The sequence below is a fragment of the Megalobrama amblycephala genome, linkage group LG3 (genome assembly GCF_018812025.1).
Source record: "Megalobrama amblycephala isolate DHTTF-2021 linkage group LG3, ASM1881202v1, whole genome shotgun sequence".
NCBI lineage: Eukaryota > Metazoa > Chordata > Actinopteri > Cypriniformes > Xenocyprididae > Megalobrama > Megalobrama amblycephala.
This window is the reverse complement of record NC_063046.1, coordinates 20537674-20550389: the sequence shown is the minus strand read 5'-3', so window position 1 is coordinate 20550389 and position 12716 is coordinate 20537674. Positions and strand designations below refer to the sequence as shown.

Here is a 12716-nt window from a genome sequence, read left to right as displayed (position 1 = left end):
GACAAAACATTCTTTTAAAATGTTTATTTTAAAGGTTCAAAACAACAGATATACAAATGAAAATGTCACATTTTTTATAAGGCTGATTTGTAGATCATTCTTTAACATCAATTTTATTGCTCGGTTTCTGAATTTCTGTCTCCATCCCTGGTAAAGATGTTCTCCTCCTTGCTGCGGTCTCTATTCTCTGCACAAGTTCCACATCCCACGGGTGAGTAACGAAGCTCAGCACCTCCCCTCCCCCGGAGCCACCTGCTCTCCCCACACGGCCTGCCCGGTGAATGTAATCTGTGTGGGTCTCTGGGAAGTCATAGTTGATGACAAGTCCAACCCTCTGTGTATCCAAACCTCTTGAAGCTATGTCAGTGCATATTAGAACATCAACACTCCCTTTTTGAAAGTTCCTGAAAATTCCCTCTCTCATAGTTGCAGGCATCTCTCCCTGGAGCCTCATATGACAAACACCCATCTCCTCCAGCGAATAACCCAGCCAGTTGACGGTGGAAGCAGAGTTACAGAACACCAGAATGCCTTTATGCTCCAGTTCAGCCTTCTTTAGAGCTTGATGAAGCTCAAGAATCTTGTCTGCACCTTTGATCCTGAGAAATGACTGCTTTACATGCGGCATGAGATGATGTAGCATTCTGCTTTTAACGGTCACCATGCTGGCCAGGTCAGTCACCTTGCTGAGGACCTCTCCTATGCCACCCGGAAACGTGGCTCCCACCACAACCAACTGAGCTTTGTGATCAAGCCCAACCGTCTCTGAGAGTCTGGACGCCACCTGGGCATGCGAAAAAATATCCTCAAGCAAGCCTGCAAAACTGACATCAAACATAGTGTCAGCTTCATCGATTACTAGGAAGTTTAATTCACTCAAGCTGATGAACCGCTTCCGGAGGGCCTTTAGCAGGGCGCCAGGTGTGGCCACTAAAACATCCGGCTGGCCATGAGTGAACGCCACTTTGATGTTTCCCACACCTCTCCCGCCTCCTGCGACTTTGGCCACTAATCCAAACTGCTGGCTGATTGATCGAGCTACAGATGTCACTTGTTCTGCCAGTTCCCGTGATGGAACAATGACCACAGCGCGAATGTTTGTGTCTGTGAACGGCTCCTCCTGCCTGTCCGCCTGCAGTCTGTGGATGATGGGAAGGAGGTAAGCAAGTGTTTTTCCACTTCCTGTCTCTGCAGCACAGAGAATATTCCGTCCTTTTAGTATTTTGGGAATGGTTTGCATCTGCACTGTGGTGGGATGAATAATATCCTGACTGTGTAAAGTCTCAACCAGTTCTGGACAAATGTTAAAGCAATTAAATGTCTTTTTAGGGGCAGAAGCTGTGTCGTTACCCTCGTCCTTCTGCTTGAGCATGGATGGTGGAGCACTCTGGATGCTGTTTATGGAAAAGTAATCCCCTAACGCTTTGTTACTCTTCCATCCCCTTGATGTCAGAACAGGTTGTTCAAATTTCCCAAGTGTATAGCCGACAGACTGATTTAGCTGTGGGTTTTTGCTCCTGATCAATAGTCTACCAGGCTTGACTGTTGGCAGCCTGTTAAACTTCTTGCTTTGCATCTGTTTGATGTCCTCTATGCGTTCTTGCATGCGTCTCGGGATGCGAATCACAACCGGCTGTGAGCTAGCGGTTGTCATTCCACTAATGCACGCGATCTGTCCCCTGCCGAGCTGCGAACTGCGTGTTGCCTGCGAGAGTTTGGAAATGAGAAAGGCACAGCGTCCGACCTTCACTGCCTGCATTGTGGATACGAGTACAAACGAAAATGAATATCGTATGTCCTGTTAATACACAAACGCATCAGAGAAGAATCTTTTTATGTGACAAATGCTGTAAAACACTGAGCTCACGTGAACCCATGCTTAGTTCGTCCGGGCACAGAATGATGACGTTTACAAACCCCGTCATGTCAAAATTAAAGCCCCAGTGATCAAACGTGAGATTACCATTGTTGAATTCGGAACCGCATACTATTCTGCGGTATTTTATATGTAACTTTTTATTCATTTAACATACGATTGTATCCAAAGCGACTCGTTGAGGAATACAGAAAGTGCTAACTTGATTATACAGTTTCAAACACTGTAACGTTAGACTCTAGAACAGCATAGACTAGGATTAAGAAATAGTGAGTTTTAATAAGAGTGTAAAACTAATGTTCTTTATGCTAGGACATTGATGTATTGTGTGGACATATTACGAAATATTAACTGGGCGTTAACACAGGCCAGAGACACAAAGATTAGAGGAGTGGTTCCCAAACTTTTTAGCGTGTAGTACCCCCTGAAGGGATTACCATCCTTCTGCGTACCCCCTCTCTTCCACTTCGACTGCAGTCACAACTTTACCATTAAGCGACAATATTTGCCCCCTAAATTGATTTTTCAGTGCATTTTTTTTACCTTTATGAATAACTTTATAAAATAAATAATGTTTTAAATAAAAGAAAATGTTGAATTGAGAAATATGCAATGATGGTAAAACGAAGTAAAACTTTTAACGTTAAATATTAAACTAAAACCGCCAGTAGGTGGCAGCAAGTCACCGTTTTTATGAGTGAGTCATCGAGTCATTCATTCAGTAACGAAGCAAGTGGCTGTGAATGAATCATTGAATCATTGACTCTCACGATTCGTTCAAAGCCGCAGAATTGTTTTTGAAACACAGATGTGTGTTGTAGTTCTGCTGTGGTTTTCGTTAGAACTATTATTTCATTGCAAAATAGAGTAAATACTTACAGTACTGTGTTTAAAATGTACATTTTATTTTTTTGACCTGTTTTATAATAATGTCACGTTTGCAGTCATGTGGATATTTGGGAACAATTGCGTTCTTGCTCGTTATATCATCATTAAATACAAGAACTCACACAAGGTATGTTTTTGTATCGGAGAAGGTTTCAGTCTTAAATCGAAATGAATCCATTATCTGTGTCTATATTTGTTCTTCATGCGAGTAAATGCTAAATCCCCACTTTTACAAAGGTGCATTGTCGAGAACGACAGTAATTTAGCGCGATTTAAGGCAGCAGATTCTGCACGCAATCTATCATATGCATGCTGCTTGTGAGGATACAGTCATTTTTCACTGCAAATGATGAGGTAATTTTATTAAATGTACTGGATATATGACATTTTGGCAGTTAGAAATAGATGCTCGTTTTTAATATTATTTTAAGGTAGAATTAAATGAACTACTCAGCATTTTGTTCGCGTACCCCAGTTTGGGAACCACAGGATTAGAGGAAAGTAGGGATGTTGACGATTATCGAGAATACATTTAAAATTAAAATCGATCGTCGATTAAGCATGTTCGTGCGCGTGCGTGCTGTTCAACCGCGAAACATGTAAAGGGTCAAAATCACTATAAAGCAGGGTTGCCAACTCTCACGCATCTGGCGTGACACTCACGCTTTCAGCATCAATCTCACGCTCTCACGCACACGCAAGAAATGTCACGCCAAAATCCATTTTTCTCCCCTCTCAATCCGTTACTTTCTGTTGATGACTAGACCACAGCGTATTAATTACAGGAGATGAGTTTAAGGCCCACAGCTGTTACATCTCCCTACAACGTTCTCACTGCAGTATTCTCTGATTGTTGATTGGCTGAAAACCTGGCACCTGATACGCCAGTTGCGTGTGAAGTTCAGAGAGAGTTAGGAGCATAGGTTCGGAGTCGGAGTCGGCACGTGTGAAAGTTTGGAAGACAGTCAAGGTAAGCAAATAAAAAAATGGTGAGCCTTGTCACTAGACGTAGCCTTGCCTAATCAGTCTGTGTGCCGAGACTAAGTTACAGACTTCAACTATAGTTGCAAATGTTGTCTGACGTGCGTTATGATGTGGGCTAGCTAAATTGCTCAATAAAAATAGTCTCACGTAGGGTCCGAAATTAACACCCGCCAAGCGCCAAATGCGGGTAGATTTTCCGTTTGGCGAGCAAATCTCAAAAGGCTATCCGCCATACTGGCGGGTTAATGTTCATACCAAAATATGAAATTTTCAGCGTGCACGAGCAGAGAGAGAGAGAGAGCCCCGGCCGCGCGCGCGCACTCAATGTACAGAGCGGCCAAAGCGTCAAGCTTCTCCGTACTTTTTGACAAGCGTCTTTGACAAAGCGGCCAGAGCTTCTTTGCACCTCAAGTCGGCGGCGGTGTGTACGTACAGTTAACGCTCTATTTGTTGAGGGCGCTGAGGAAAAAGGATATGTGAAGCTCCTGCCACTGGAAGAAGCGGTCGCCGCCCATTTGCAGCCGCGCACCCATCAAAGCCGCGCAAAACGTCTTCAACACTCCCGGATCGTGCACACTCAGCCGCTGGCCAGGCTGCTTCTGCTTTACACACCATGGCCGTTATTTTCTCTAGAAAAGGAGTTTTCTCATAGCGTTTGCAACGCAATACTCGTTCCCTTATCTCTCAGGGAACCGAGGTTACGTAAATAACCGAGTACGTTATTATACGTTTTGTTATATAACAACCGATATGACAACTTTAGCACATTTATCAGCTATACATTCATTCAGTGTTTTCCATTAATGACCCTCTGCTGCCGCCACCGTTTCATAATGAACTGAAAATTTAAAACATACGTTTGCCAACGAACTAAAATCGAAACTGTGATATGGCTTTGTGCCTTTATAAAACAGCAAAAGACAGTGATTATGTATATATACAGTCTGTCTGTGCTGCGTTTTAAAGAGAAGTGAGCGCATTTGCGCACGCGATCAGCTGGTGATCTGGTGATCAAAATAAAAGCTCAAGGATATATCTTTTAAAAAGAAATGAGTACAAAAGTATTGTAAAAAAAAAAAAAAATGTTTGAACCCTTTTTAATGTCCAGGTACAAGTCAATGCTGTTTCTTTGTTCAATTTGCACACTGTACATGGGTTGAAGCTCTTAATTTTGAGTTTCCAGAGTGCACCAGATTGATGCATTTAACCTTAAAATGTACAAAGGTACATCCAACAAAGTTTTACAAATTACAGTGTCAAATAATGTACATTTTCTGAACAAGAATAAGACAACAAAGGCTCCTTTCATGTCAGTAAACTAGAAAATTTAAATGTCTTTGGACAAATATAGATTTGGGCTAAGCCCCGAATGTTTACAATGTCTGGCTCCGCCCCTGTGTAACAAAACTGACAAAAAATAAAATAAATTATTTCACCCCAATGATACTAAGTAAACATGGACTGACATTGATTTTTAAAATTAGGGTTACCAAACATTTTCTCCGCGCACACGCGCAAACTGAAATTTTTACAAAGTCTCACTCCAGCCAAAGTCCCAAAGTTGGCAACCCTGCTATAAAGTGCCTTTGAGACTTCACAATTTCCTAAATAAAAAGCTGAGATTTTCCATTTAACTTAATATTTGTTGTATCAAGGAGACCTTAGGCTGTTAGAAATGCATGTTAGTCAAGCATGACTCCTTTCAAGGTAGAAAATGTTATCAACAGTTTAACTAAAATTAGTTTTGAACACCTGGAAACTTAATTAATCTCCGCTCCAGCCCGAAAGGACAGAGGTGTGCCGCCACTGACCAGCATTCAAATTATCACAGAACTTCAGCTTTGTCTGCAAAGGCGAGATCAACAACTCCTGGTGTGAGTATTAAGAAGCCAAGTGTGTTCATTTCTTTGTGTGTGTGCGCCCTTACGGAACAAAAAATATAATGCGATATATTACATAATAGCCTACATTTCCATATATGGGGAAGTATACAGCTTATATTTTTTATTATACTGCAATATATGCATTGACTATATATTGATACATATAAAATTTATAAATAAAGACAAAAATAGCATTACATTAATGAAGTTTTACCCTTATTGTGTACATATATTGCACATACATGTTCCCATATAAATGTGAATGTATTTATATACACAGATTCAAATTAAAAAATAAATTATAGAATTCAAGACATTTTATTTGTCTTATTCTGTTATTTTAGTGAGTAGAATTAGTAAATTAGGGCTAAATATTTTTTTTTAATACTATACTAAGAAAACAAGAACAAGTCCCAACTCGCGCATCATATCATGGTGGCACGCGAGATGACTCACCTTGTGCTAAACAGCAGGCTTACTAAACTAAATGGATATTTATTCATCGTTTGTTTGTTTGTTTGTTTTTTTTTGTTTTTGTTTTTTTAAATAAACCCACAACTAAAGGATAATGGGCTCTAACTCTGATTCTTCAGAGGCGGCTTCCTATGAAGGTAAATCAGTAGCAAAACCCGAGAGGTTGCTGATTTCACTGTGAGAACTTGTCGTATTAATATTTTTATTTGTAAATTGAAATTTACACTCACAGCCCTGACACGTTAGGCATTTATTATAAATTTTAAATGTAGAAGATATACTCTACATATCATAAAAGATATGTATCATATGTTAGATATATAGCCACCATAGACATTTAGGGGACTCCCCAAAGTCTCCCCAAAAATTAGAAATGGCCAATTTTTGATATTATTGATGCTGCTCTGTTGCACTTTACGTGCAGCTCTGTTTGTTATTTGGAGGACAAAAAGTTAGTGAGATGGTGAGATGGCCAATCAAATCAAAGAAGGCGGGTCTTACAGAAGAAGAGTATGAATTCCAGCGCAAGGCATTAGTTTTATGCCACGTTCCAGGCAACCCGTAACCCGTGTTTTTCCAACCTTCTACCCGTGAAAGTGCACTGGAACAACAGTCAAACCTGTGACTTCCCACCCGTGAACTCGTACTAGATCGATGTACTCCCAGTTACGGGTTCTGACGTCACATAGCCCGCAAAACAACAATGGCAGCCCCTACGGATGCAGTGTTTATGCAAGTGCACGGTAAATAACGTAAAATAAAAGGTATAACAGCTTCTCTTGACTTATGCGCCATTTTCCTCCTCTGTTTCCCTCAAATATGCAAGGAGTAAGCACCTTTGGCGACAGAAATAATTGTTAATGAGCATAAGCCCCGTACAGTCTGCCATGTTGGTTTGTTTACACTTTTACGCAGTTTGGCGTGACTTTCCTGGAACGCTACAAAGTCATGAGTCGTGATTTAAAGTTGTGACTTACGGGCTCAAAAACCTCCCTGAAATGCAGCATTAACTCTTTTTAATGCATTTTAAATATTGCGGTAAAATTCTCTGTTTTTGCTGTTATTTCTATTCCTTATGTTCTATTTTTATTATTATTCTTTATGTAAAGCACTTTGAATTACCATTGTGTATGAAATGTGCTATACAAATAAAATTGCCTTGCCTTGCCTTGAAAGAGTACATGGAAAGTAGCAGCTAAACATTAATATTTAACTGTTTTACGAGAAGAATTTAAAAAAAAATGTCACTGTGTTGAATGTAAAATATAATATAATTTACATTTGTTTCATGGAACTCATAACTGAATGTGACGAGTCAGGAAACATTGCATTTGCGACAGATCAGATATCAGTAAGAGTGAGCGTGTGTATATTTTAAAACAAAACCGTATTTGCAAATAGTTTGATTAGGCCTACTTCACAACTGCAGTAGAACTTATTTTACAATTTTTAATTGTATTTATTCCCTTAATCCTTTTAATTGTCCTGCTTAAGTAAATTCAGTATTGATTCATTCCATTGTAAAAATTTTAGTTATTAATTTAGTTAATTTATCTATATCAGCACTGGAGAAATGTGAGGTCATTGTCCAGCTCAGTTCAGTTCACATGCAATGGTGTCAATGCAGATCAAAAAAACATTGTTGAATATCAAATGTCAAGTGTCCCCAACTAAGGAAGCCAAAGGAGACAGCAGCAAGGAACCCAAACTCCAACAGGTGACATCAAACAGGTGATAAAAATGGAGAAAAAAACCTTGGGAGAAACCAGGCTCAGTCGGGGGGCCAGTTCTCCTCTGGCCAACAGCGAACAGTGCGTGATGATAATTCAGGCAGCTTTACAGATCATAAGCCCAATTGGGATTGCAACAGTCAAAATTTATTAATCTAGTTCCATCTAGTTGAAGATCATATTCATCACACCGGTGTGGGACAGTTGGGAATCTGTGCCACTGGCTGTCGTGTCGGTAAGGCTTTCACAGGGGATGATCTAGTTGACACAATCTCTGCTGATACTTCAGGGCTGTGTTGTTGTCATGTCTAGGCACAAGTCCTCAACCTCACCTGGATACCTCAGGATAAACAAACAGAGAGACTAATATTATCAGAGATGCCATTATACTTTATACATTATAACATTATACATTATAACGAGTACATCTGGTGCTATAGGAAGTGTTCCCGGTTCAACCTAATTTATGCAGCTTAACAATCCTTTAACGGATTTGAAAACATACATTGATAATGTGTTATGTGTATGTCAGGTTAAAGAGATGCATTTTTAGCCTAGATTTAAAAGGACAGAGTGTGTCTGCTTCCCGAACAATGCTAGGAAGGAGAAGGATCTACTGCCTGCGGTTGATTTTGCTATTCTATTATCAATTGGCCTAAATTCTGAGATCACAATAGATATGAAGGACTTTAATGTGTTAAGAGCTCGCTCAGGTACTGGGGAGCTAAACCATTTAGTGCTTTGTAAGTGATTAGCAAGATTTTAAAATCTATTTGATGTTTAATGGGAGTCAATGCAGTGTTGACAGAACCGGGCTAATATGTCATACTTCCTACTTCTAGTAAGAACTCTAGCTGCTGCATTTTGGACCAGCTGTAGTTTGCTTATCAAGTGAGCAGGGCAACCACCCAATAGAGAAGTGTGTGTGAGAAAGAGAGTTTGTCAGTTTAATCCATGGGCGTCGGAACCATTGTATGTGGGTGGGACAAGACCCACCCACTTTTTTAGACCAATGATATGGACCCACTCACTTTTACCATCTCTAACCCTGCGTTCCATTCAGAAGGGCTCATCCCTATGCCCTAATCCCTTCAAAGGGTTTGACCTCAGGAGTGAGAGCTTCAAAGGGATGAAGGGTGTAGGGGTCAAAAAAACTATTTATTTGGAATGCATTTCTGCGTCCTCTTAACGAGACAATTAAGGGGGAGTAGATTTTGCAAAGTGTGCCCTTTGTTTAACGTTAGTTTATTTATTTATTTTTGGTTTATCGCACCATAATGTATTTTGGGGGGCGGAGCGTTAGCATTAGCCGTTACTCTTTTTTGGCTAAAGGTTGCAGGCCTGCCTTCCAGTGGCTTTTTTTTTTTTTAAAGAACTTGTAAACAGTACAAAAAACACAGGCACTAATGCAAAGCTCCAAAGATAAATACATTCACAAGACGCCAAATACAGACTCATAATATGTAACAGTAGAATTACCTTTTACATTTTTCACAAGTTTAAGAGACTTCATTAAGAGAATGAGTTCGTTACAGAAAACCTTATATAAAGGAAGAGATTTGGACAATCGAGATTTGTGAATAAAGAATTTACCATTCAGGATAATGAAGTTTACAAAATTGTCAATATTTTTGTCTTCATGTTCATAATAACAAATAATATCTCTCAGGTTTAAAGTTATTGTTGATCTAACTTTGGCAGAGAAAGTGAAAAAACAGTCTTTCCAAAATGCCTGTACACTGTGACAATCAAAAAACAAATGGCATAGAGACTCCTCAGTACAAAAAAGAGCATTCTTTCCCAACATCTATAAACTTAGAGAGTAAGATATTAGTTGGATATATTTTATGTAGTATCTTAAGGTGGATTTCTTTTACTTTATTTGAGATACTAAATTTGTAAAGTAACAGCCATGCCTTTCTCCAATTAACATCTCTAAGAAGGGAAAATTTTCCTCTTGGAGTAACTTTCTTTTTTTCATGAAAGACTTGTCTAATATCTTTGTTAGTGCATTTTTTATCAAATACATTTTTGCCATTTATAAAAAAAATTACAGTCTTTATTATCTACAGTATAATAAGACAGATGGCTGGTCATCAAATTAATAAGTCCAGAAGGGATAGCTTTAACTACTGTGACAAATTCTTTATATTTTATAGGAAAATTGTACTTAAACATAAAAGAATCATAAGAATACATTTTTTGTGTGGAATCAAACAGATCACTCAAGTAATATAAACCATGATCTAACCATTTCTCCAAATATATACTCTTGCCTTTAATTGTAATCAATTCGTTATTCCAAATTTTCATTTTGTGAGGAGAAAAATTATGTACAAAACACAGTTTCCATGCTAAAAGGGCTTGCTCATGAAATTTAGACAATTTTATGGGTAATTTGGTAGGCGAAAAATTACAGGATAAAAGAAAATTAAGACCACCCACTTTCTTAAAAACATTATGAGGAATGAAAAACCAAATAGAATCAGGATCACCAATACACTTTTTTATCCAATTGATCTTAAAAGTATTATTTATATCCACATAGTCCAACATTTCAAAACCACCTTCAGATTTCTTCCCTGCAAATAGATTTTTTAGGATGGTGGTGTTTGTTTTTCCAACCAAAATTAATCAGCAACCTATTAATTTCTTTACAAGTAGAATCCTGAGCGAATAAAGAAAGGCCAGAACCACAAAGACCACAAAAACCTGGGTTTTTAACTATACTGATTGATAATAGCTCCACTACAATCAAAAACAAAAAAGGGGAAATTGGGCAACCCTGTCTAACCCCTCTCTTAATAAAAAATCTTCTAGAAGTATTAGTTTGTAAAATAATTGCACTATTAATGCCTCCATAAAACATTTTAACCGTTTGAATGAATTTGCTACCAAAGCCGAAAGCATTTAAGCCCTGCAATAAAAATTTGTGCTCTATTGTGTCAAACGCCTTATAAAAGTCGAGAAACAAAATAAGTGCACCTGGATTAACAAAGTGATTATAATCTAACAAGTCTAATACAAGCCTAATATTGGAACTAATGTGATGTTTAGCAATAAATCCTGTTTGAAATTCACTAATTATGTTTTGTAAGCCACTTTTAAGTCTGGTTGCATATACTAAAGCTAAGATTTTATAGTCAACATTTAATAAAGTAATTGGTCTCCAATTATCAATAAGTAAGGGATCTTTATCAGGTTTTAGAATTAAGGTAATAACACCTTGTTTCATTGTTGTGCTCATTTCTTTATTTTCTAAACACTCTTTATACATGCCATATAAAGCATTTTCTATCAGCTCCCAAAAGGCACAATAAAATTCAACAGTTAACCCATCTGTTCCTGTGGCTTTGCCTTTTTTCATAAAAAAAAAAAAAAAAAAAGAGCTTTAGAAATCTCGGCTTTGGAAATATCTTCCTCACATAAATCTCTATAATCATTAGAAGCTACTGGAACTAATTCTTCAACTGTATGTAAAAATGTACTCATTTTTTCATCATCAGTATGTGAGGTATATAATTTTTCATAAAAAGAATATACAAAGGATGCTATATCTGAAGGGTTACTGGAAATCTTTTCATTTATTTTTTTTCTCCTTCCTCAAACCATTTGGCCCTTGACCTCACATAGGCTCCTTTGGCTAAATCCGAATACAGGTTATCTATTTCTAGATTGAGTTTATGTATTTTAGTATTTTCATCTTCTGACAGAGAGTTGTTTTTTTTTTAATTAAAGTGTTAAGTTCTTCTGCTTCTGCCCCTTCTCATAGCAGTTTCTCTGACTTTAAATTTAAATAGCTCCCACTGTTTTAATACATACAATTTAAATTTTTGTTTTCAAAATTTTTTGCTTCCACAAAATAATTATCAGAGAGCAGAGTGTTTAATTTCCAGTATCCTCGATTCACATTACCTTTATCCATACATCCATCAAAGGAAATCGATATCAATTTGTGATCTGGTAGGTGCACAAGTTATTTTTATGTCAGATACATACTGAATTAAATTATGAGGAATTAGCCAATAATCTATTCTTGATTTTAAAGACAGAGAGGAATTATTCCATGTATAATCACAACAGTTAGGGTTTAAATACCTCCACACATCAGTAACTTGTAACTTGTCAGTTATAAAGTCTGAGATTTGTGAACTGGTGTTTTAGGGTGGAAAGCGGTCAACTGAATCATCCAGAGCATCATTAAAGTCACCACCTATAGTTATATATCCTTCCTTGTACTTCTTTTTTAGGTCTGTTAATTTTTCACAAATTGTCTTAAACATTTCTAGATTATGTACTCGAACGTTGAAACCATAAACATTGCAAATAATTGGAATAAAATGATCCAATCTGAGAGACATTATAATCCATCTTCCATTTTCCGAACGAATAGTTTCCAAAACATCACCTTTAAATTTGTTAAAGAAAATAGCAAGACCAGCAGAGTGACTGGATCCATGACTAAAAACAGTTAAATCTCCCCAGTGGATTTTCCAGAAGTTCGTATCAGAATCACAGGAATGAGTCTCTTGGAAAAAAAGAATTTGAGCCTCTGTATGTCTTGCAAAAAGAAATATAGCTTTCCTTTTAATGGCGTCGCGAATGCCTTGAACATTTAAAGAAACAAATTTGAACTTACCAAACTTGTGATCAGCCGTTACAAAAGGGACTGACTAAACAATGAATTATAAGAATAAACTTTGGAGAAAGTGAAAACTGAGAAACCATGAAACATTAAAAAATTCAAAACACTTGCTCTGATCCCGAGGGGTCTCTTTACGACCATAACAAACGGGACACTTTTCAGGTTGCTATCATAAGTCTGATAGGATCGCTACATTCAAAGTATTTATTTCAGTTCTATCCAGTTGAGGATCGTAT

General features: G+C 37.7%; 1 protein-coding gene and 1 long non-coding RNA gene across 2 annotated transcripts in view; one reads left to right on the top strand and one right to left on the bottom strand.

Annotated features, from left to right (window-relative positions):
- Positions 1-9: 9 nt before the first annotated feature.
- ddx28 (DEAD (Asp-Glu-Ala-Asp) box polypeptide 28) lies at positions 10-1923 on the bottom strand. The gene has a single exon (XM_048184599.1). The coding sequence runs from the start codon at positions 1757-1759 to the stop codon at positions 95-97; it is 1665 nt and encodes a 554-aa protein (XP_048040556.1). The 5' UTR covers positions 1760-1923; the 3' UTR covers positions 10-94.
- A 1662-nt stretch (positions 1924-3585) lies between these two features.
- Positions 3586-12716, top strand: part of LOC125264816 — a 31589-nt gene continuing 22458 nt past the window's right edge. Inside the window, exon 1 of the long non-coding RNA XR_007184131.1 lies at positions 3586-3734. This is a non-coding gene — a long non-coding RNA (uncharacterized LOC125264816). The remainder of the gene's footprint in view (positions 3735-12716) is intronic.